The following is a 20,640-nucleotide window of genomic DNA, read 5'->3' on the forward strand; positions in this document are numbered from 1 at the left end:
GCAGCAGCAGCACAGCGCCGAGCAGACACACTGTCTGATGGTAAGTGTCGCCTAAAATACCATGTCTCAAAGCTCCATTCATAAGCCATAGATAGTACCACGATGTGTCGCTTTGCCGACAAGAGCTGATCTTCAAGATCTCTGATCTCTTTGTAGTAGGTTAGTAGTAGTAGGTGAAGGCTGTACTGTGTGTTGTTTTAGAGAGCATCACTCACTGGCCAGTCAAGAAGATCCAACACCATCTTCTGTCTTGACAGTGACAGCCAAAGCTTGATTGAGATGTAAACATGTTGACTCACTCTGTGTTGATCTGTTGATATGTTGCCAGCTTCACATGGAACAAAAAACATGTCTTCTCCATGTGTGTGTGGTATTACTAGTGTCAGTCAGATGATGTGTGCATTTGAATTCGACCATATAATCCCACCATAGCATTGAGGGCAAAGCCCTCATACATAATGCAGTGCCTCAACGCTGATCCCTCTTTGTTTTATTTTTTTCCCCCGTTGTTGCTATATATGTTCTTTGATCTCAGACCCAAGATGCAGAAGAACCAGCAGTTCCTCTAACATGGAGAAGTATGAGAAGGTGAAGAAGATCGGGGAAGGGTCTTTCGGAAAGGCCATCCTGGTCAAGTCCAAGGTGGATGGACACCCGTATGTCATCAAGGAGATCGGCATCTCCAGGGTGAGCCCATGGGGGTATTATTAATACTGCTCTCCAATTAATTGTTCATGTTTCACCCGCTTGTATCACACTTGTTGTCTTGCTTTCTCACATTTTCGATCACTTTCTTAGTCTCTATCACTTTCTATCTCTCTATCACTCCATCGATCACTTCATTCATCACTCTGTTATTTCTGACAGATGTCGAATAAAGAGAGACAGGAGTCTCGGAAGGAGGTCGCCGTCCTGGCCAACATGAGCCATCCCAACATCGTCCAGTACAAGGAGTCTTTTGAAGGTAAATTGGCGCATCCAGATCTGAGGCATTACTGCGAGCTGAGAAATTAAATATAACCTCAGCCATTAACCTGGCGACCAGGGGAACGGCACAGAGCCCAGTGGGGAACGGAGAGGAAGCGTGCGGATCATTAATCGCATTTGGGAGGATGAGCTAATCGCATCTTTTCTGTCTTTATTCGATCCAGCTGCACCCTCTGCCAGCCAGGGCAGATAGAATGACCAGATGCTAGTGAGGGTCTGGGATACGGCAGCTCAAATCTGAACCTTCGATCTGTTGTTTAGCTTGCTGTAGATCACTTCATTTTTTGTCAAGTGACACCCATCATACTACTACGTAGTATAAATGACTAGGCTTGAGGTGTAACCTATGCTTCGTCGTGTACTTTTCTTTGTTTTCTTTCAGAGGTGGGATGTCTGTTTATTGTGATGGACTACTGTGAAGGCGGAGACCTCTACAAGAAGATCAACTCTCAGAGAGGAGTCCTTTTTCCGGAGGAGCAAGTAAGCCACTTGATCCCGCTTACTACTGCACAAGCCTCCATAGCAGCAGACAGAGAGTCCTGTACAGTGACCTACTGCTGAACAAGTCTCCATTGAGTCAGTCAGTCCCATCAGGCACCTACTGTACTAGAGGCACCCTTTAAGACCGGGAACGCATCCGTGTCATTTTTGAGCGGTGTAGCCGCTCCTATAAGTGGGGTTGGGAATTCGTCTTTCCCTGTACTGTGATTGGCTGACTCTATTCACACCCTTTTCGCCGTACCGTGATTGGCTGACTCTATTCAGACCCTTTGCTTTGATTGGCTAGCGAGACGCATTATGAAATAATAACCTATAAATAGCACCACGCACTTCAAAAAATCATTATTTTTTAAAGTGAGCTTCCATCACTGTGATGACCACTGTTGTTTCTAAATAACACCGCTCACTTCACACTGGGTGTGATTTTTTGATTTCTTTGGCTATTCAGAAATAGCAGATATTCAAGCTCATAGCACGCCACACGGCACCGAGCTATGAACTTGTAGATCTGCTATTTTTTTTTTTATTGTGAAAATGTGTGCAAATCTTCGAATATATACATTTTCAAAGCGAATATTTGTAACTCAAATCTTTGCTTCTGGGGGTCCCTGGGCTGGACCTAAATATTTTGAGATGGGGGTCCACGGCCAAATACATTTTGGGGTGGACATGAAGAAGTTTGAGAACCACTGATATTATAGTAACATATTTTTTTTTTCAAAAAAACTGTTTGAAAACTGATTTAGAAGACATTTGTAGAATAATTGTAGAATTAGATTTTCCAAGACAATAGCAAATCTACAAGCTCATAGCGCGGCACTCGTACCATGCTATGAGCTTGTATGTCTGTTATTTTTTAATAACCAAATACACAGATGCATTCACGGTCTACAAGCCACTGTAGCAGCAGGCGGTCCCTTCGGGAGAGTACTACCGTACAAGCCACTGTGAGATGACAGACTCAGATTATGTCACATGCAGACATCATATTGAACCTGGAAACTGGATTATAACACAGATAAAGTCCATAGGGCATCTTCGCCCCGGGCGGGCCGGGTACCCTTCTCCTCCTTGGGCTATTTTTGGACCCGTCTTATGTTTCCGCTCTAGCTCTGTGGCTGGCCTGGCGACCACAAGTATAATGGAGAAAAACAAGAGGAACTTAATACCAATGTTTGTTGTGGCTCTACTCTCGCCTTTTGTTTTTGTTTTCAGATCATGGATTGGTTGGTGCAGATTTGTCTGGCGTTGAAGCACGTTCACGACCGGAAGATCCTCCACAGGGACATCAAGTCACAGGTACATGTGTTACTGTGTTGCCTCTCCCCTGCCTGAATGCTAAATAAAGGATAAATATAGACATTTAACCACTTATGCCTGAATTGTACTTAGTTTTACGACGGTGACACACTGTGAAAATAGATGATCTACAAGCTCTCAACATCACGAACTCACGATGCAACGCACTGTGAACTTGTAGATCATATTTTGTTGTTGTACGATGGTCTATAAATTAAGCATATAGGCCTTGATCTTTGTTGAAAATGTTCACCTAAACCAAAATAGGGACGCGGTTGGTTAGTGTGGTTAAAATTCACACTGCAATTTTGGATTTTCCACTCAGAACATATTTCTGACTAAAGATGGGACCGTACAGCTCGGGGACTTTGGAATTGCGAGGGTCTTGAATAGGTATGTTAAAAATAATAATAATAAAAAACCACACACACTCACAAACACAATAAATGCATGTGCAATGAATAAAAACGTCAATTCATTCTAATCTTTTCCTTTTTGTTTAGCACTGTGGAGCTGGCAAGGACATGCATAGGAACACCGTATTACCTGTCGCCTGAGATTTGTGAAAACAAGCCGTACAACAACAAAAGGTACAAACTCACTGGTTGTTTGGTTACGGCCTCGCAGTGTTTGTGTTTGTGCTGGTTTGTCAATCACACTTTAATCTGTAGTCATATGTGATGGCTGTGCCAGTCGTGTCATTGTGGTGATTGTTGGGTATCAGGTCTCTCATGTATTGAGTGAACTAGCCGGCGTACATGCCGGCAGGAAGCTGGTATCGATTTTTCCTTGAGCCACTTAAATATGTATGTGATCTAATCCACCTTAGTACCATTATCTTAACCCATTAAGACCGGGAACGCATCTGTGTCATTTTAGCCGTAACCATTATTTTATACTTTGCCTATTTAAAAATAGCAGATATACAAGCTCGTAGTGCGGGACCGAGTGCAGCGCTACGAGCTTGTAGATCTGCTGTTTTTGAAAAATCTTAAAAATGTGTGCAAATATTTGAATATATATATATTTTTAAGTGAACATTTGTAATTCAAATCTTTGTTTCTGGGGGGTCCTTGGAACAAGATGGTGTGTAGGGGGGTCCGCGGACCAATACATATCATTTTGGGTGGTCCTTTGAGAGGTTTGAGAAGAACCACTGATATTATTGTAACATAAGTTTTTTCAAAAACAAAAACTGTTAGGATTTAGAAGACATTTGTAGAATCCCCAGAAGCAATGATTTGAGTTAAAAATATTTGCTTTTAAAAAAATATATATATATATATGTTAAAAGATTTGCACAAAATGTTCACAATAAAAACAAAAAAGCAGATCTACAAGCTAGTGCCGTGCTATGAGCTTGTAGATCTGCTATTTTTGAATAGCCCAAGTATAAAATAATGGTTTAAGACTGGCTACACAGATGCGTTCCTCGGTCTTAAAGTGTTAAATGAACTGTGGAGAGCAGCTGTGTGCTGTTCAGTGTACACTACAGTTCATGAAGATCAACATGTTTTCCCCATGTATAGGAAAGGTAAAAGACAGGGCCCCTCCAATTACCTTGTATGCCAATGTGTGTGGATGTAAACCTAACCAGAATGTACCCCTCTGTCTGTTTTGTATTGTACGCTTTCTCTCTCTCCCTTCACTCTCCCCTGTTTCCTTTCCCAGTGACGTGTGGGCGTTGGGGTGTGTCCTGTATGAAATGTGTACCCTTAAGCATGCAGTAAGTATCTGTATGTCAGTGGGTTTACTAATGAACGCACGGTTCGATGCCTCCTCCCTTCATAACATTAAATCACTCATTTCAAGTGCTGAGTGATGTTAGCACTGCTGATGTGATCCATTTAGAATGCACGGCAAATCATGTGTGTGTTTCAGACATGACTAATTACATCTTTCCCAGTAGCCAAGAGGAGTTAATCTTATTAGGCGCAAAATAACAGTTAGTTATGGTTATTTGCAAAGAGATACCGTAGACACAAACCCATAGAGAAACAATTGCCTGATGCATTATATCACGATATTGCTTAGTATGCTGATTTTCAATATCCATCCTTAGATGGGGTTTTCTACCCATAAGCCTATCATAAAATGTAAATAAAAAAAGAATAGACCACAATCAAGGGCTACATTTTAAATTCTTGCAAATTTGGTCACTTTTCAAAGATTAAAGGATTATACTTCTTAAGAATATGGCAGGAATGCTACTGAACCATATCTGTTCCATATCGTTCACCCAGGATTTTCAGAGCATGACCGTAGAGAGATTCTGTGCTACTGTTGAGAGCCAGGATTTTATGCAGAAGGAAAAAAACAGTGCTTATACAGTGACATGCATGCTAGAGGCAGGCTTTGTCTTATTATCCTGGGACAGCTTCAGATCAGAATCAGAAAGATTTCATCGCACCTAAAAAAACTAAAATACAAAAACTTAGAGGGGTGAACCACTTAAAGGGATATTTCACTTTCAAATAAAATAAACATTTAAAAAATATATAAAAAATAAATGAAAAAAGTAATGGAAAAATCACGGCCCCCTCACGCATTAGAGTGTCCTACTAATGTGTGAGGGGGCCGTGATTTTGCCATAACTTTTTTTCATTTTTTTTAAAATATTTACTTTTAATGTTTATTTTATTTGAAAGTGAAATATCCCTTTAAGCCCAGGCACCTTGGACTTGCAGGTCAATACATAAAATAAAAACCACAATACCTCACTAGATAAAACTAAAAGACATCACCTACTGAATAAAAGCTAAAAGAGAAATAATATGTAAGCGTGGCTGGCTAGTGGCTACAAAGCAATCTTCATACTAGTATCTACTTTAGCTTAGACTTGCTTGCCCCGTTGCATTCAGTTTAGGGATGCACCCATTGGGAAAATCTGGACTGACGCCGATGTTTAAAATACCTATTTGACCTATAGGCGTTTTTTAGTTTTGTTGTTTTTCGTTACCGGTTTTCAATCCCACTTTTGTGCCAGAAGCAAATAAATCCTCATTATTAGTCTTTTCAGCCCTTCATCACACTATCTTTTAATGAGAAACAAACAGAACATCAACAGATAAAAATGTCAGCCTCTGGTATCACTGAATGTCATCTTATTTGTCCCTCGGTTCCTCGCCCCTCCCGTTTGTATGCGAGAGCTGGCGAAAACTTCTGGGAACTCAGATTGGTGCATCCCTAACTCGGTTGTACCTTTCTGCACATAATGGCAGGATACCATGTGTGTCTTTTTTATTCTCAGTTCGAGGCCGGCAACATGAAGAACTTGGTCCTGAAGATCATCCGAGGGTCCTACCCCCCCGTGTCCAACCACTACTCCCAGGACCTGCAGTTCCTCCTGGGCCAGCTGTTCAAACGCAACCCCCGGGAGAGGCCATCAGTCTGCACCATCCTGGACAAACCCTTCCTCTCACGCAGAATACAGAGGTTCCTCACACCACAGGTACAGAATACAGAGGTTCCTCACACCACAGGTACCACTCGCAATCGCAAACAGTTTGTACTAGAGTTGTTCCGATATACCAGTATCGGAAAAGATGACGGTACTGCCCTAAAATGCTGGTATCGGCGAGTATGCCAGTCCATTCCACTACCACGTAATTTATCACATGATGAGATTTCATTAATTCATTTACAGTCATATTTTGATTGCTTCAGTTGATGTTGCACGACTGTTTTATACTCTTACTGTACTATTTACATTATAATTTTACTAACTTGTAGCTGCACATTAACAATAATTAATGGATTTTTGTATTTATTCCTAGACTAGATCAGTGGTTCTGAAACCTTCATAATTTCAAGGACCCCCAGTGTACAAATGGAACCATTTCCATCTGTACACTCAGAGGTACAGACCTGTAAGGGTCCATTCGGAAACCCCTCAAGGAACCCAGGTGTTCCCTGCACCCCACTTTGACAACCACTGTCCTAGATTTGTTTAAATGACACAATGGTATCGGATCGGTACTCTGTATCGCAAGTTATGGGTATCGGGAAGGGAAAAATGGTATCGGCACATCTCTAAGTTGTACTGTTATATTCCATCGTATCGTGCCGGAAATAGCAGATCTACAAGCATAGAATGCGTCACAATGCAAACAATGCGTCACAATGCAATGTGTCCTTGTAGATTGGCTGTTTTCGCCGTGTAACACCAGCGTGCAACAAAGTGTAGGCTTCAGTTTGACTTGATTTGACCAACTGTAACATTGCTCTGCTCTTTCTTGCGTTCCAGATCATTGCTCAGGAATTCAGCCATACATTCTTTCACAAGCAGCCTAAAGTGGGTCTGGCACAGGGGTTACCAGGTAAATTAGAATAAACTACCGATATAGAAATATGTACAAATATAAATCGTCTCTATCGGGTGGAAACCTCATATGTCCAAAACTTGTGACTGTCAGCATTCAAATAAAAAAATACAAAAGTAGCAGATCTACAAGCTCAAAACGCGTTGCTTTGCGCCGCTTTTCGAGCTTATTATTATTACTACTACTACTAGTACTACTTATTTTCCTGGTCTGTAAACCTTACAGAATTTGCTGTGGTCCTTTTTACTTGAAGAAAACTTGACTTACAGCAAACACATTGCTGTCACTGAATGCAATGTTTTATTTATGACCTGTGTGTGTGACCAGCCAAGCGTCCCGCCCCTGGTGCCCTACCGCTCACCCCAGTCCAGAAGCTCACCAAACCAGCCGCCAAATATGGAGTGCCTTTAGCCGCCAGGAAGCTCTCGGACGTCGGCAAGAGGCCGGCGGAGAGGAAACCTGCCGTCAAACATAAAGCGGTTAGTAACTCTACACTCGCTGAACCCAACCATCAGGGGGTGGGTTGACTTTCACTCTTTATCATCAGTAACGGGTGTTACTTCGCTGTCTTTTACGTTGAACTAGCGGACCATTCCCCCCCACCCACCCCCACCCCTTGGCGTGTGTGTATAGTATGTATCTGCGGGGTGTCTGTGTGTGTGTGTGTGTGTGTGTGTGTGTGTGCATGCCTTCATGTCAAACCTCTGAAGCCCAGTGTGTCATATGTCGCTCAGGCCCCCCTCCCAGCAGCCCCCCAGAGAAGAGTGAGTCACGTGGAGGAAGAGAGGAGAAAGTTCGAGGTACAGCCAAGACGGAGACCCACGTAACTTGTCTTATCCCCCCTCCTCTCCCCTTCCCCCACCCCCCCTCCCCTTTACACACAAGAGGGCATGGTCACACATTTGCGTCTAGGGGTGTACTGGAGGTGGGGCGCGGTGGAGAGCCGCTCCACTAGTTCACGCGCACCCGCACATGCATGGACATGCGCGTGCGGACCTGTGAGAGTGCGTCTACCTCGCATATCGATCAAAAACAACCATTCACACCTCTTACCAAAGCTTACAAAAGCTGCCAAGCGTCAGCAGCGTGAATTAACATAGGAATGACCCTCACTGGCTGGAATGGATGCATATCAGTGGTCCATTGTGTGACCTGTTAAGTACTGTAGCTGTAGGCATACTGTAAGATGTTCTGAAGCAGTCCAAAGAGAACGTTTGGAACAGTGACTGATGCCTGGATTCGTGAACTAAATTACAGAGGTGACGTCTGCATTCTGCAAGGTAAAAAATGCATAAAAAACGGCACTAAAGTATCCCCATTTTGCAAGTAAATAGAATAACATTTTATATATATTGTGGCTTAATAAATAGTACTACGTATTAAAGAGGTTATTTCAATCGGCGATCGCTTGTGTGTGTGTGCGTGCGCGTGACGTAGCGCTCTGCCTGTTAAAAAATCCACAGTACACCACTGTCTGCGTCAGAAGTGTTGTAGCCAACGCATGCCGAGTCAGACGCGTCAATTTCCCTTGTCTTGCGGGTTGTGAGCAGTGCTGGTTTTCTGGTGTGTAGTTCACTCGACTTAAGTTTCAGTAGTCGACTCACTGAAAGAAAACTACAAGCGAAATGGCTGCGATGTGGGGTCAACGAGGGCGCTTCTTTCCTATCGATTGACGCCCGTCAATGTTCACCAGCGTTGAACTCCAAGCTTCCATTCTTTGCTCCCGTAAAATGGAAGTGAACGGGGAAGCTGACGCTTCTGACGCGTATGAAGTGCATGAGTGACCGTGCTCTGAAGATAGTTCTACTGTCCTTCTTATTAACCCCCCAGTTCTCTTGCTCCCGGCCCTACTGGGAGCGTTCTGCCTGATTTTCTTTTTAACTCCTCCTGTTAATCTACCCAGAGTCTTAATTTCCTCCTCTCCTGCCTCTTCCTTGTTGCTGATAGAGCAGGCCTGCCTACCGGCCTTTTTAAGGCGGGTTCACTCTTACGCTCACGCTGTTTTTATTTTGGCCGTTCTCTGGTGTCAACGTTCGCAGGAAGGCGTGAGGAAGAAGAGACTGGAGCTGATCGAGAAGGAGAGAAAGCAGCGAGAGCAGGTGAGCGCCTCCATGTGGTGTTTTTAGTTTAGTTTTATAGTTCACCCCCCAAAAGAAATCTGTCATCTACACAAAGTTCTTTGTCCACAGAACACTCTCAGAGTTTGCTGACAAAACTCCACATCAACTGAAGACAATAATGACTGTTCCTTTTAGAGTTCCAGAAAGTGACCATAACATTTCTAAATACACCTCATGCAGCATAATCTAAGTCCTCTGGAAAAAGAAAGAAAAACAATAACCAGTTTCACCATTATTTAGTGCAGAATGTACTTTTGTTCCCTGAGTAAACCGCCTAAGGCAGCACTTGCTCCCCAAGTGCTCACTTAGAAGCTCAACCCAGGGAGCTAAAGTACCTTGCAAAACAGTGACTGTAGCTACATCCCGCTCTAAATAATAATAGAAGATTTAGTGTCCGGGTAGCTCAGTCGGTAGAGCTGTTGCCTGCAGACCACAAGGTCATGGGTTCGATCCCGGGCACCGCCAACTCAGCGCATGAGTAGCACGGGTTGGGTGCGGTAAGTCGTGCGGTAAGTACTGGGAGCTGATGGTAGGTGTGGCGCTCCACCTCAGCAATCCATCTCCCAGGGGTCTAGCGCATTGTAACGGGGACAGACTCCCACGTGTTACTCGGCTGATACCGACAATAAACCACCTCCCGATCTACTTATGGGTCTGTAACAACTCACAGTGCAAATATTGGATTATGTTTATGATGCACAAACTTTATGGTCGTGGCTTTATGTCATTTACAATACTGTTCACTGCTTCAGTAAATGTTTTAGCAAACTCCTTGAGTGTTTTGTGAACAGAGAAGTCTTTATACTTTTTAAATTGTTGGGTGAACTATTAACTTAACTTGTCTTTCCCTCAGATGGTCCTGTTGAAAGCAGTTCAAATGAAGAGATATGAAAAGGAGAAGGTGAGTAGTGACTATAAGCAGCATGAGGTCAACCTGCTTTCTTCCTGTATGTGTTATTGAAGTGGTCGGTTGTGCAGCCACTACCAACCTGTGGGCCGACTCTGAAAGTGCATGCGGCCCCCCCATCTGACCACTTAACACAGCAACCGTGTTAAGTGGTCAGATGGGTGGCCCGCAAATGCCTTTTGAGATCTTCACTTCAAGTGGGCCTTGAACCACTGTGGCTGTCTTAACACTGGGCCCTGAACCACTGTGTCTGTCTTAACACTGTGGGCCCTGAACCACTGTGTCTGTCTTAACACTGGGCCCTGAACCACTGTGTCTGTCTTAACACTGGGCCCTGAACCACTGTGTCTGTCTTAACACTGGGCCCTGAACCACTGTGGCTGTCTTAACACTGGGCCCTGAACCACTGTGGGCCCTGAACCACTGTGGCTGTCTTAACACTGGGCCCTGAACCACTGTGGGCCCTGAACCACTGTGTCTGTCTTAACACTGTGGGCCCTGATCCACTGTGTCTGTCTTAACACTGACGTGATGTCAACCCGTGAACTCTGACCTCCAGATAAATCGTATAAACCAAGCACGAGAGCAGGGTTGGAAGCACGTCCTGAGTTCTAGTGGAGGCAGCAGTCCAGAGAGGAAGGTACTGGAGGCCGCATGCTTTCTCATCGTCTCCGCCAGGCCGAAGGCATGGCGGAGACTATGTTTTGCACCCTGTCCGTCCGGCCTTCCGTGTGTGTGTGTGTGTCTGTCTGTCTGTCTGTCTGTCTGTGAATAGCTAATCTCTGGAACCGTTGGCTTGAGTGCACACAGTCTGCACACACACTCCCTGGAGGCCAGAGCAGAACCTCTGCCCCACATTTTTCAAATGGGCCTGTTATACGTAGTGCCACCAGGAGGCCGCTACGTGCAAAACACATTTTTTGACAGTACTCCTACAGATTTTGTCCAAACATCACGCAAATACACAGTATCTCTATAGTCATGTGATCAAGACGGATCTGTTTGATTTTTCATATTCCATGATTGGCTAAGATTGACATCTAAAGTTTGCAGGAGTGGCCCGTCATGATTGTGTCCGTACACAATCATGAACGCAGTGTCCGATTGCGGTGAAACTTTGCACGCACCTTCCCACTACATTGAGGAACAAACCCTTTTAATATTGCCCTATTATAGCGCCACCAGGGGGCTGATTTAAAAATAAAATAAAACAAATGCAAATTGGTACACATTATATCTATAGTCAAGTCATCAAGACGGATCCGTCAGATTCTTCATATTCCATCCTGATTGGCGAATTCCGAACATTGCTGGCCCACAATAACCTACCTGACCTGGCAGAGACCTAGTTTTATCAGAAGATGGCATTTAAATGTCATAACTCGGGGACCAGAAGTACCTTCAGAATATGGCATTTAAATGCCACTAATGCATGGCCGCCGTACGGAATTGCATGACTGTTCGGAGCGGGACGTTTCTGGAGAACTGCTCATCACACTCAACGCTGCACTTCATCGTGTCCTCAGAAGTACCTTCACCAAGTGTGAAGTCATTCAGATGAATGGTTCTCTAGATACAGTATGTGAAGGACAGGCAGACAGATATTTGACGGTTTTCTCATTCCTAGAATGTATAGATTTACATATTCTGCATGTAATCAAATCAACACAATTATTGTGTCTGTCAACACAATCCAGTTTAGGGGTGCAACTGTTAATTGAACTAATCAAATTAACCCATTGAGACCTGGAACGCATCTGTGTCACTTAAGATTTCTTTGGCTATTCAAAAATAGCAGATCTACAAGCTCATAGCGCGGCACTGAGTGCCGCGCTATGAGCTTGTAGATCTGCTATTTTTGAAAAATCTTGAAAAAGAATTGTTTTGATTTTTTTCAAAAAACTGTTAGGATTTAGAAAAAAAAATTAAGAATCGCCTCAGGTCTTATTCGGTTAATTGTTTATGCCCGCAACACCCTCATACCTGTCTTAACTACTTCTCCAAAGTGAGTGACACCCACAACACTATAGGGAGAGACCATGATCTGGTACCAGACAGATTTAGAACAAACATGGGAAAGTTCTCATTCTACTGCTCTGCCACTACAATGTAGAATGCCATCCATTAAAGGATGTATAACACTGGTTTCTTTCAAAATTGGCCTGAAAGAACAGCAAAAGGGGAGGTAAATGTAAATTCCCACTGAAAGGAGGTGTCATTCACTGCCGCCGTTTTCCCTTTGTCTTCTTTGTACATATAGTGTTTTGTAATTGTTAATGACATGTATTATTGTGTCAATTGTTTATGTTATGTTGATTAATTGAATGAATACATAGGACTTTTTTGTGTTATAATTTTAGCTTTAATGTCTGACTGTACCACGTGTTGTTTACATTTCTGACTAATAAAGTGTTCAATCAATCAATCAATTTAATATCATATTTATTATTACTAATCTATCCCTATTTTGTACATGTCTATATAGCCTGAAAATATCTCTCTAGCTCACAATGCTTCTCACCGCAATGCATTGTGAGCTTTTAGATCAGCTATTTTTGCACATCGTTGTGCGACAAAGTATCACATACTGTAGTGCTTAAGTGGTTTATTGATTCGTTGACATATCTAAAAGTGTAAAACATTATTTATTAAAAGCGCTTCTTGTTTATGTGATTTATCGAAAAAGTAATCAATAGAATAATGGCTAAGACAATAAGTGAGATTTGCAGCCCTAATCCAGGTTGTCTTTCCTCTGTTCTGCTGTACTAGTGTTTTGGCGGGGGACGTCTGAGAGCGGCAGGGCCAGCTCAGGGTCCTACCGCCCTTGCAGCCCCCATCTCAGCCCCTGGCAAGGGCCTGTATGAACACTGCCATGCTGCTCTGGACCAGATGGCCATGCTGCAGCCCAAAGACGTCAGCAGAGATCGATCACCAGCAGGGGGCAGGAGTCCTGTTCGGTAGGTTCAGGGCCTCTGCCTTCTTAAAGCAAAATAAATGACTAAACAACCCAAACCTCTGCCAAATTTATCTTTTACGTGCACTGGGCGTCCCCATTTTGTACATATCATTATAAGCAGGGAAAAAAATATAATTAGACTATAGACTTTCTGCATTGATGCCTGTCCACACAATATAAGGTGGCTGACTTGCCACGCCCCATGTTTTCTTCAGAATAATTAGGACAATGATTTAATTAATGCAGAAATACTATTGTTTTAAAATGTGTAGCACATTGGCATTGACACTATGGCACGTTAGGAGGCCACTAGTATACATGTGTTTCTGGTCATATTATTGACCGCTCATTTTGTACGTATATCTGTGGCAGAAATAGGCACGTCATGACCTCTACTCCTGTGTTGTTGGTTTAAAGGGGTGTACCTGCTGTGTTGTTGTTTTAAAGGGGTGTACCTGCTGTGTTGTTGTTTTAAAGGGGTGTACCTGCTGTGTTGTTGTTTTAAAGGGGTGTACCTGCTGTGTTGTTGTTTTAAAGGGGTGTACCTGCTGTGGTGTTGTTTTTAAAGGGGTGTACCTGCTGTGTTGTTGTTTTTAAAGGGGTGTACCTGCTGTGTTGTTGTTTTAAAGGGGTGTACCTGCTGTGTTGTTGTTTTTAAAGGGGTGTACCTGCTGTGTTGTTGTTTTTAAAGGGGTGTACCTGCTGTGTTGTTGTTTTAAAGGGGTGTACCTGCTGTGTTGTTGGTTTTTAAAGGGGTGTACCTGCTGTGTTGTTGGTTTTTAAAGGGGTGTACCTGCTGTGTTGTTGGTTTTTAAGGGGTGTACCTGCTGTGTTGTTGTTTTTAAAGGGGTGTACCTGCTGCAGCAGGCCCGGTGCTGCTCAACGGTCCTGCCCGCTCACCACACCCTAACTCAGTCAAGAGGCTGCAGTACGTCTCCAGACAAGCCAACAGGTCAGTGAAGTAACAACTCCACGTGACTCAAGTCATCATATTATTATTACTAGTGCAGTGTGCCCATTAGAAACACGTACCGGTTTGCGGGCGGGCAGATTGCTTGGTTCCCGGGGGGTACTGCTCTCAGGGTTCTAGAGAGACGCTCATACGATTGACTTCACGCTCCACACTGCACTTCCTTGGGTCTTCAGCAACACGCCCGCCAGGTGTGAAGTCAATCGGATGAACGGTTCTAGAGATATGCAAACGTTTCACACACACACACACACACACACACACACACACACACACACACACACACACACACACACATTTTAACCATTTATTTATGTCCACATAAAGGAGAAACATACAGGCACACTATTATAGGTGCAGTAAGATTACATTCACAAAATCATGGCATATGTCTTCATGATACAATAAGCATGTCACTCAGTAGTCTGAGTCTGTGGGTATACAGTAAGTAACTCGGTCGTCTCGGCCATATATGGCGGCTGACAGAGACGGCCCAATACTTTGCCGGCCTTTTTGCCTCCTTTTTGGACACGCACACACACGCACGCATGCACGCGCGCGCACACGCGCACACACACGTACACACACACGCACACACACAGATTCCTTGAATGTATAGGTAGTGTTTGCAGCAGTCCTCATGACCCCAGTGTGTTGTTCTCAGGCACGTGGAGGAGTTCCTACAGAGGAAGAGGGAGGCCATGCTGAACAAGGTCCGAGCAGAGGGACAGCTGGTATGTACTGTAACTGTATACTGTAACACACAACACTCTCATAGCTTCAGTTCCACCAACATGTTGATGAAAGCTTTAAAAACATGCCCTTAAATTATGGGCCATTTCGTCAAACTTGAACCACTTGAACCTATGGTTGAGCAGAGCAGTGTTTTCTGTTGTTGTGGGAAAAGCTTTTGCTGAAAATAGCCGATCAACAAGCTCACACCGCGACGCAACGCGTTGTGAGCTTGTTGATCTGCTATTTTCAGCAAAAGCTTTCCCCACAATACTGATGCTGGGGTTTAAGTGGTTAAGGGGGGGGGGGGGCAGTTGTTTTATAACGTGTTATCAAATGTTACTACTGACCATTTTCCAAAGAATACTACAGATGTTCTTCATTTCTATTTTTTATTTAAAGGTGCTGTAAGTAATTATTTGTTGTAGTATTTTGTAAAAGGTTAAAGCTCTATTTTCTGATTGTACATTGTTTGTTTGTTTGTTCAGTAATAGGGTTCTTTCCTGTCTCTCCAGCTCATTAATAAACAGAATACACATTTCCAGGTGGGTCACTGATTTCATCCAATCAGGAGAGAGAACCCATTTATCAGCTTCACTTTTCAATGTAGTGTTCCGATTACAATTTTGTCTGGTCATTCCTTTGTTTCATCACTTCCAATTTAACTTGTTTATCTTGTATCCTGTATGAGTTCTCTCTCCTGATTTAATTGGAATTGGTACCTTGACCTGAATATAGAGTTATTTAACACTTACCGGTACTTGAACAAGAAATATATAACTTACTCCACCTTCAAACTTTAAGGTGAAAAGCCCATGATCTAAATCTATCGACCAAAATAAAAGTAAATACTTTGAATGTTTTTGAACATTATTGTATAGTCTCTAGACTCTAAAGACTCTAGGGACTATACAATAATGTTAGAGAACACTTCAATTGCTTAAAAAACGAAAATGAATTTTGGGTGATTTTTTTCACTTTGCTTTCTAGGAAATGTACACGTGTATACAGTAAATAACACATATCAATGTTTGAAGGAAAACGATGTATTGTGTGTTAATGAACCATTGTTAAAGTTCATATAGATGATTCATTCAGATGAATCATTCAGATGATTCATTCATTGATTCATCATCTGACCGTGATGGCGGTTTGGTGTGAGGGGGTGGGCCTCATCTTTCTAAAGTGTGGTTGACTTGAACGGTAAAACAGGGGGCCCGGCAAAACCTGGCGGCCGTCTATGGAAGCCGGGCGGGATACAGGAGGCCCAGGGTGAACCCAGAGGAGGAGGTAGGAGCTCAGGTCTCTGTTGTCCTGCGTCACAATCCACCTGATCCACTCACACCACGCCACCCGCCTGCCTTGTCCTCCTTCATGTGTGTGTGTGTGTGCAGCGCTCAGCTCAGACACTCCTCCATGTGTGTGTGTGTGCAGCGCTCAGCCCAAACACTCCTTCATGTGTGTGTGTGTGTGCAGCGCTCAGCCCAGACACTCCTTCATGTGTGTGTGTGTGTGTGTGTGTGCAGCGCTCAGCTCAGCCCAGACACTCCCGTAATACCACCCGGCTGACACCATGGCCGAATACCCGCACGGCGTGATGCATGTTTATGTGTGTGTGTGTGTGTGTGTGTGTGTGTGTGTGTGTGTGTTGGGGTGGGAATCACCAGGTAGTGGTACCTCACGATTCTATTTTTATCATGATTCTTGGGCCATAATTCTATAAGATCACGATTCATTGATATGTTCCGATTCCGCAAGTCATCGCGTTTTTTCTTTGAATCCTATAAAGTTGCATACATATAAAAAATACTTTAATCAATACATTTCACTTTATTTTCTTTCCAAGTGCATTTCGAACAAGAAATTAAACATTTAAACTTGTTTGACTTAAACTTGTTTGCCTTGATCAACGTAAATTGAAGTGGCTTCTTTGACACTTCATCAGATTATTTTGTGGTGTCTGTTGAGCTTAGTCAGAATGTCATGTGTCAAAATCTAAATTCTTGGTATCAATAATGGATACAGATTACAGATCATGACAAAAAGATACGTGATCTTATCTTAAGGTGGATCGTGTTGTTTCCCCCACCCCGTGTGCGTGTGTGTGTGTGCGTGCGTGTGTATGTGTGTGTGTGAGTGCGCATATCACTGGTTCTTTATTGATTTGGCATCCATGTAATGGCAATATTTTTTTTCCACTGCATATATTCTCATTGTTCATGTTATGATTGTTGTAATGTACATTATTGCTGTGACCTCAAATAACCTCACTGGCTCTGTGGTTTTTAAGTTGGTTTAACTTTTTTCGTTTGTAAGAAAACAAGAAATGTGTTTTTTTTATTGCACTGTTAATTGCTGTCCTCACTCTGGCTGAAAGGCTGATCCCTTGTATCATTATTATGTTTTATTTATCCCTGCTTACCGTATGTATGTACACATATGATATGTTTTATTTATCCCTGCGTACAGTATGTACACATTATGATATGTTTAATTTATCCCTGCTTACAGTATGTACACATATGACTATATCAGTTCATGTACGTATGCAAAACCTGCCTTAACCTGTATAAGTGTGACCTGTATTTATTGTTTTGTCAGTGTGTGTGTCTCTGAGGTGGTTGGGCGGGACAGAGGTAAAGTTCCTGCCCATCACCATGGAGACTAGGGATTTGAATCCTCCACGTTGCATCCGGCTTGGACGGACAGTCCAACAAACACAATAGGCTCTATGCACAGGCCGATTCTAAAAACGCCTTCTAAATCCTGACCTAAATTTTCGGAAAAACTTCAAATATGTATTAAAAAAAAAAGATGTTGCTATATACTGCACATAGCAACAGGAACCCCAAAAGGGGTTCCCGTCTTGAAAGGTATAGTTACAAATAGGGGTTCCCGCCCAAAATGTGTTAGCATCATTCTTAAGACCTGTTAAGGAAGTAAGAAAGGGGCCCATTTTTTCCCCAATATGGCTGCTGTGCATATTGGCCGTGTTTAGGGAGGGTGATCTCTGTTACATCACTAAAGACTCCTACATCAGGTCAGGGCATCTTTGTTCAGTGGGGCGTGGAACTAGGAGGAATATAGCATGTTCCTCTACATGCGTTACGTCCTCCTGGTGAAACTCGGCACTGTCCGGTGAAAAGTAAGTGGCCTTGTTGTCACTCGTAACCCAGGAGACGTGGTTGTCTGTGCTCCCCCTATAGGACCAACTGTAGGAGTCAGCAGTGACAAGGCACTAGAACACACAGGGAAGCCGGAACTGGCATAACCACTAAATTGGGTGGGAAAAAAACAAAACAATTGTGTCTTTATTTACGGCCATGTAAGACACGTCATCTTTTTATTCTTCTCCAGGAGTACTTAGCGAGGCTGAGACAGATCCGACTGCAGAACTTCAACGAACGTCAGGAGATCAAAGCTCGGCTAAGAGGAGAGAAGGTACGGTCAACCCGCCGTGTTTCTCTTAGTGATATTTAGTCGTCGTCGTCCCCCTTTGTGTTTTACTGTGCTCCGTGACACTGTCCTCTGTGGCTGCTGTTGTGTTCCAGTATGACAGTGTGTTTCAGTATGACAGTGTGTTTCAGTATGACAGTGTGTTTCAGTATGACAGTGACGGCTCTGACAGTCTGTTGTGTTCCAGTATGACAGTGACGGCTCTGACAAGTCTGTTGTGTTTCAGTATGACAGTGACGGCTCTGACAGTCTGTTGTGTTTCAGTATGACAGTGACGGCTCTGACAGTCAGGAGTCCAGTGAGGAGGCAGAACTCAGGAGAAAAAAGATTGAGCTTCTAAAAGTGAGTCTTAACAGTCTGTGATTGGCTGCCTTTGAAATGTTAGAAAAATCGTGAAAATGTTTGCAAATCTTTGAATATATATATTTTTTTTTAAAGTGAACATTTGTAACTCAAATCTTATTGTTCTGGGGATTCTACAAATGTCTTCTAAATCCTTACAGTTTAAAATACTGTCTGTCTGTCTGTCTGTCTGTCTGTCTGTCTGTCTACCAGGCCCAAGCTAACGCCCGTGCTGCCGTGCTGAAGGAGCAGCTGGAGAAGAAGAGGAGAGAACTTCATGAGAGAGACAAGCGACTTTGGGAGGACCATGTAAGTTCTCCCATCCTTTCATCTGCTGTTTTCTTCTTCTATGTCTTTGCATACACTGTGAAATCCTAAGTGTTCATTTAACTCTCACAGCGACAATCCTTAAGTCCTGTGTACGTTGTCTTCCTCTCTAGGCCTGTCACAATTATTACATAATCACCTAATCGCAGTTATTTGACATAATCGCAATTATTTAATCGTCATAATCGTCTCCATGTTGAAAAATTGTCATATATTTTCAAACATTTCCCCAAAATAGCAGATCTGCAAGCTTACAGCAAGTTTGTAGATCAGCTATTTTTGCTATTTAAAAAGTTATTTGTCATATCTGTCCTGTGCAATTTGTGATTATGAACTCTAAAAACAAAACAAAACCAAACAGAAATAAAAATTATATTATATGTAAATGTTTCAATGTTCAACGCCAAAAACACAATTAAATTGTTAATCGCAATTATTAGTATGACAATTCATCGCCAACTTAAATTTGTAACCGTGACAACCCTATCCCTCTACTGTAATTGCAACGATGTACAAACTACAGTACTGTCCAATCCGGTGCGCCGTCTGAAGTTATTCAAATAACTTCACATTGTCAACCAGTACGTGTACGTGTGCTAGTGCTACCCTATATTATATTCTATTAACATACTCTACCATACAGATTAGTTCAAATAATGTATTATTCATTAAAGTAAGTATGCAAAAAGAAAATCTTGTCTGCACTAAATGTAATTCCTGGGGACGCCACTGGTTGAAACCTCCAGGCACAAGAACTCCATGGTCTACTGAGACCGTGATGCCGATGGATAGAGCTAATTAACACTTATTTTAAAAAACAAATATCACTTTACTGACTTACTGCACCTTTAATCTGTTGACATGGTCCAATCCTGTATGTAACCTTCATTGGTTTGTCACTGGTGTGTGTGTGTGTGTGTTGTGACAGCTTGCAGCTCGGGGGCTGAAGGTCGGCGTAGCGGCGGCGTCCTCTGCCTCTGAGACGTCGCTCGGACCCCCGCAGCCCGGACTCCCTCAGCCCGGACTCCCTCAGCCCGGACCCCCTCAGCCCGGACTCCCTCAGCCCGGACCCCCTCAGCCAGAGCCTGTTGTTAAAGCCCTCGCCCTGCCTGCAGCTAAACCCTCCACCCCAGCCTTATCCATGACGGCAGCCCTCAAGGGCGTGGGCGCGGTCAGTAGTTTAACTCTTAACACGGTCTCATGGCATAGAGCAGTGTGGCGTCGATCCGACATATCGATGTTCTGACGTCATTTTGTTTCCGCAGAATTCCCCCGTTAAAGAAGACCCGCCGAAGCCAGAGGCAGCCGCAGTGATCCAGGTTAGTTGGGTCGGTAGATGGTTAATCGGCTGTGGTCGCTTTTAAGCTGCGGCGCCGAAAATATCAGATCTATAAGCTCACAGCGCGTCGCAAATGCGACGCGCTGACAGTGAGCTCGTAGCTCTGGTATTTTCGGCGAGTGACACCGTCGCATGACTGGTCTATGATAGGGTCTGTGTGTATGTGTCCGTCTGTCTGTCTGTCTGTCTGTCCAGAGCCATTGTCGTAAACCGCTGGACTGAGCAGCACCAAACTTTACAGGTTGGCGACAGAAGTATACATTTTATTTCACGTGTTTTATACTTTTAAATGTTTAAAAGGTTTAGACTTAGGTTTGACTCTGATTGTGCTGAAACCTTGCTCAGATATGGAGTCATACATGATATCATACATGACTGATGT

General features: G+C 43.3%; 1 protein-coding gene across 2 annotated transcripts in view; it reads left to right on the plus strand.

Moving 5' to 3' along the window:
- Positions 1 to 20,640, plus strand: part of nek1 (NIMA-related kinase 1) — a 51,947-nt gene continuing 31,307 nt past the window's right edge. The window contains exons 1-23 of one of the 2 annotated variants that reach the window (XM_080430217.1): positions 1 to 40; positions 536 to 687; positions 868 to 964; positions 1,370 to 1,467; positions 2,704 to 2,787; positions 3,113 to 3,180; positions 3,291 to 3,377; positions 4,459 to 4,513; positions 6,038 to 6,238; positions 7,034 to 7,106; positions 7,437 to 7,588; positions 7,844 to 7,909; positions 9,149 to 9,208; positions 10,083 to 10,130; positions 10,696 to 10,776; positions 12,906 to 13,093; positions 13,940 to 14,044; positions 14,727 to 14,796; positions 18,152 to 18,235; positions 18,515 to 18,592; positions 18,806 to 18,901; positions 19,848 to 20,090; positions 20,185 to 20,238. In XM_080430217.1, coding sequence (XP_080286343.1) covers positions 571 to 687; positions 868 to 964; positions 1,370 to 1,467; positions 2,704 to 2,787; positions 3,113 to 3,180; positions 3,291 to 3,377; positions 4,459 to 4,513; positions 6,038 to 6,238; positions 7,034 to 7,106; positions 7,437 to 7,588; positions 7,844 to 7,909; positions 9,149 to 9,208; positions 10,083 to 10,130; positions 10,696 to 10,776; positions 12,906 to 13,093; positions 13,940 to 14,044; positions 14,727 to 14,796; positions 18,152 to 18,235; positions 18,515 to 18,592; positions 18,806 to 18,901; positions 19,848 to 20,090; positions 20,185 to 20,238 — 2,205 coding nt within the window. In that variant the 5' untranslated portion in view covers positions 1 to 40; positions 536 to 570. The remainder of the gene's footprint in view (positions 41 to 535; positions 688 to 867; positions 965 to 1,369; positions 1,468 to 2,703; positions 2,788 to 3,112; positions 3,181 to 3,290; positions 3,378 to 4,458; positions 4,514 to 6,037; positions 6,239 to 7,033; positions 7,107 to 7,436; positions 7,589 to 7,843; positions 7,910 to 9,148; positions 9,209 to 10,082; positions 10,131 to 10,695; positions 10,777 to 12,905; positions 13,094 to 13,939; positions 14,045 to 14,726; positions 14,797 to 18,151; positions 18,236 to 18,514; positions 18,593 to 18,805; positions 18,902 to 19,847; positions 20,091 to 20,184; positions 20,239 to 20,640) is intronic. The other variant, XM_080430218.1, reaches the window with a different exon arrangement.

The sequence above is a fragment of the Gymnoscopelus braueri genome (assembly GCF_963280865.1).
Source record: "Gymnoscopelus braueri genome assembly, chromosome: 6".
In the NCBI taxonomy this organism is placed as follows: domain Eukaryota; kingdom Metazoa; phylum Chordata; class Actinopteri; order Myctophiformes; family Myctophidae; genus Gymnoscopelus; species Gymnoscopelus braueri.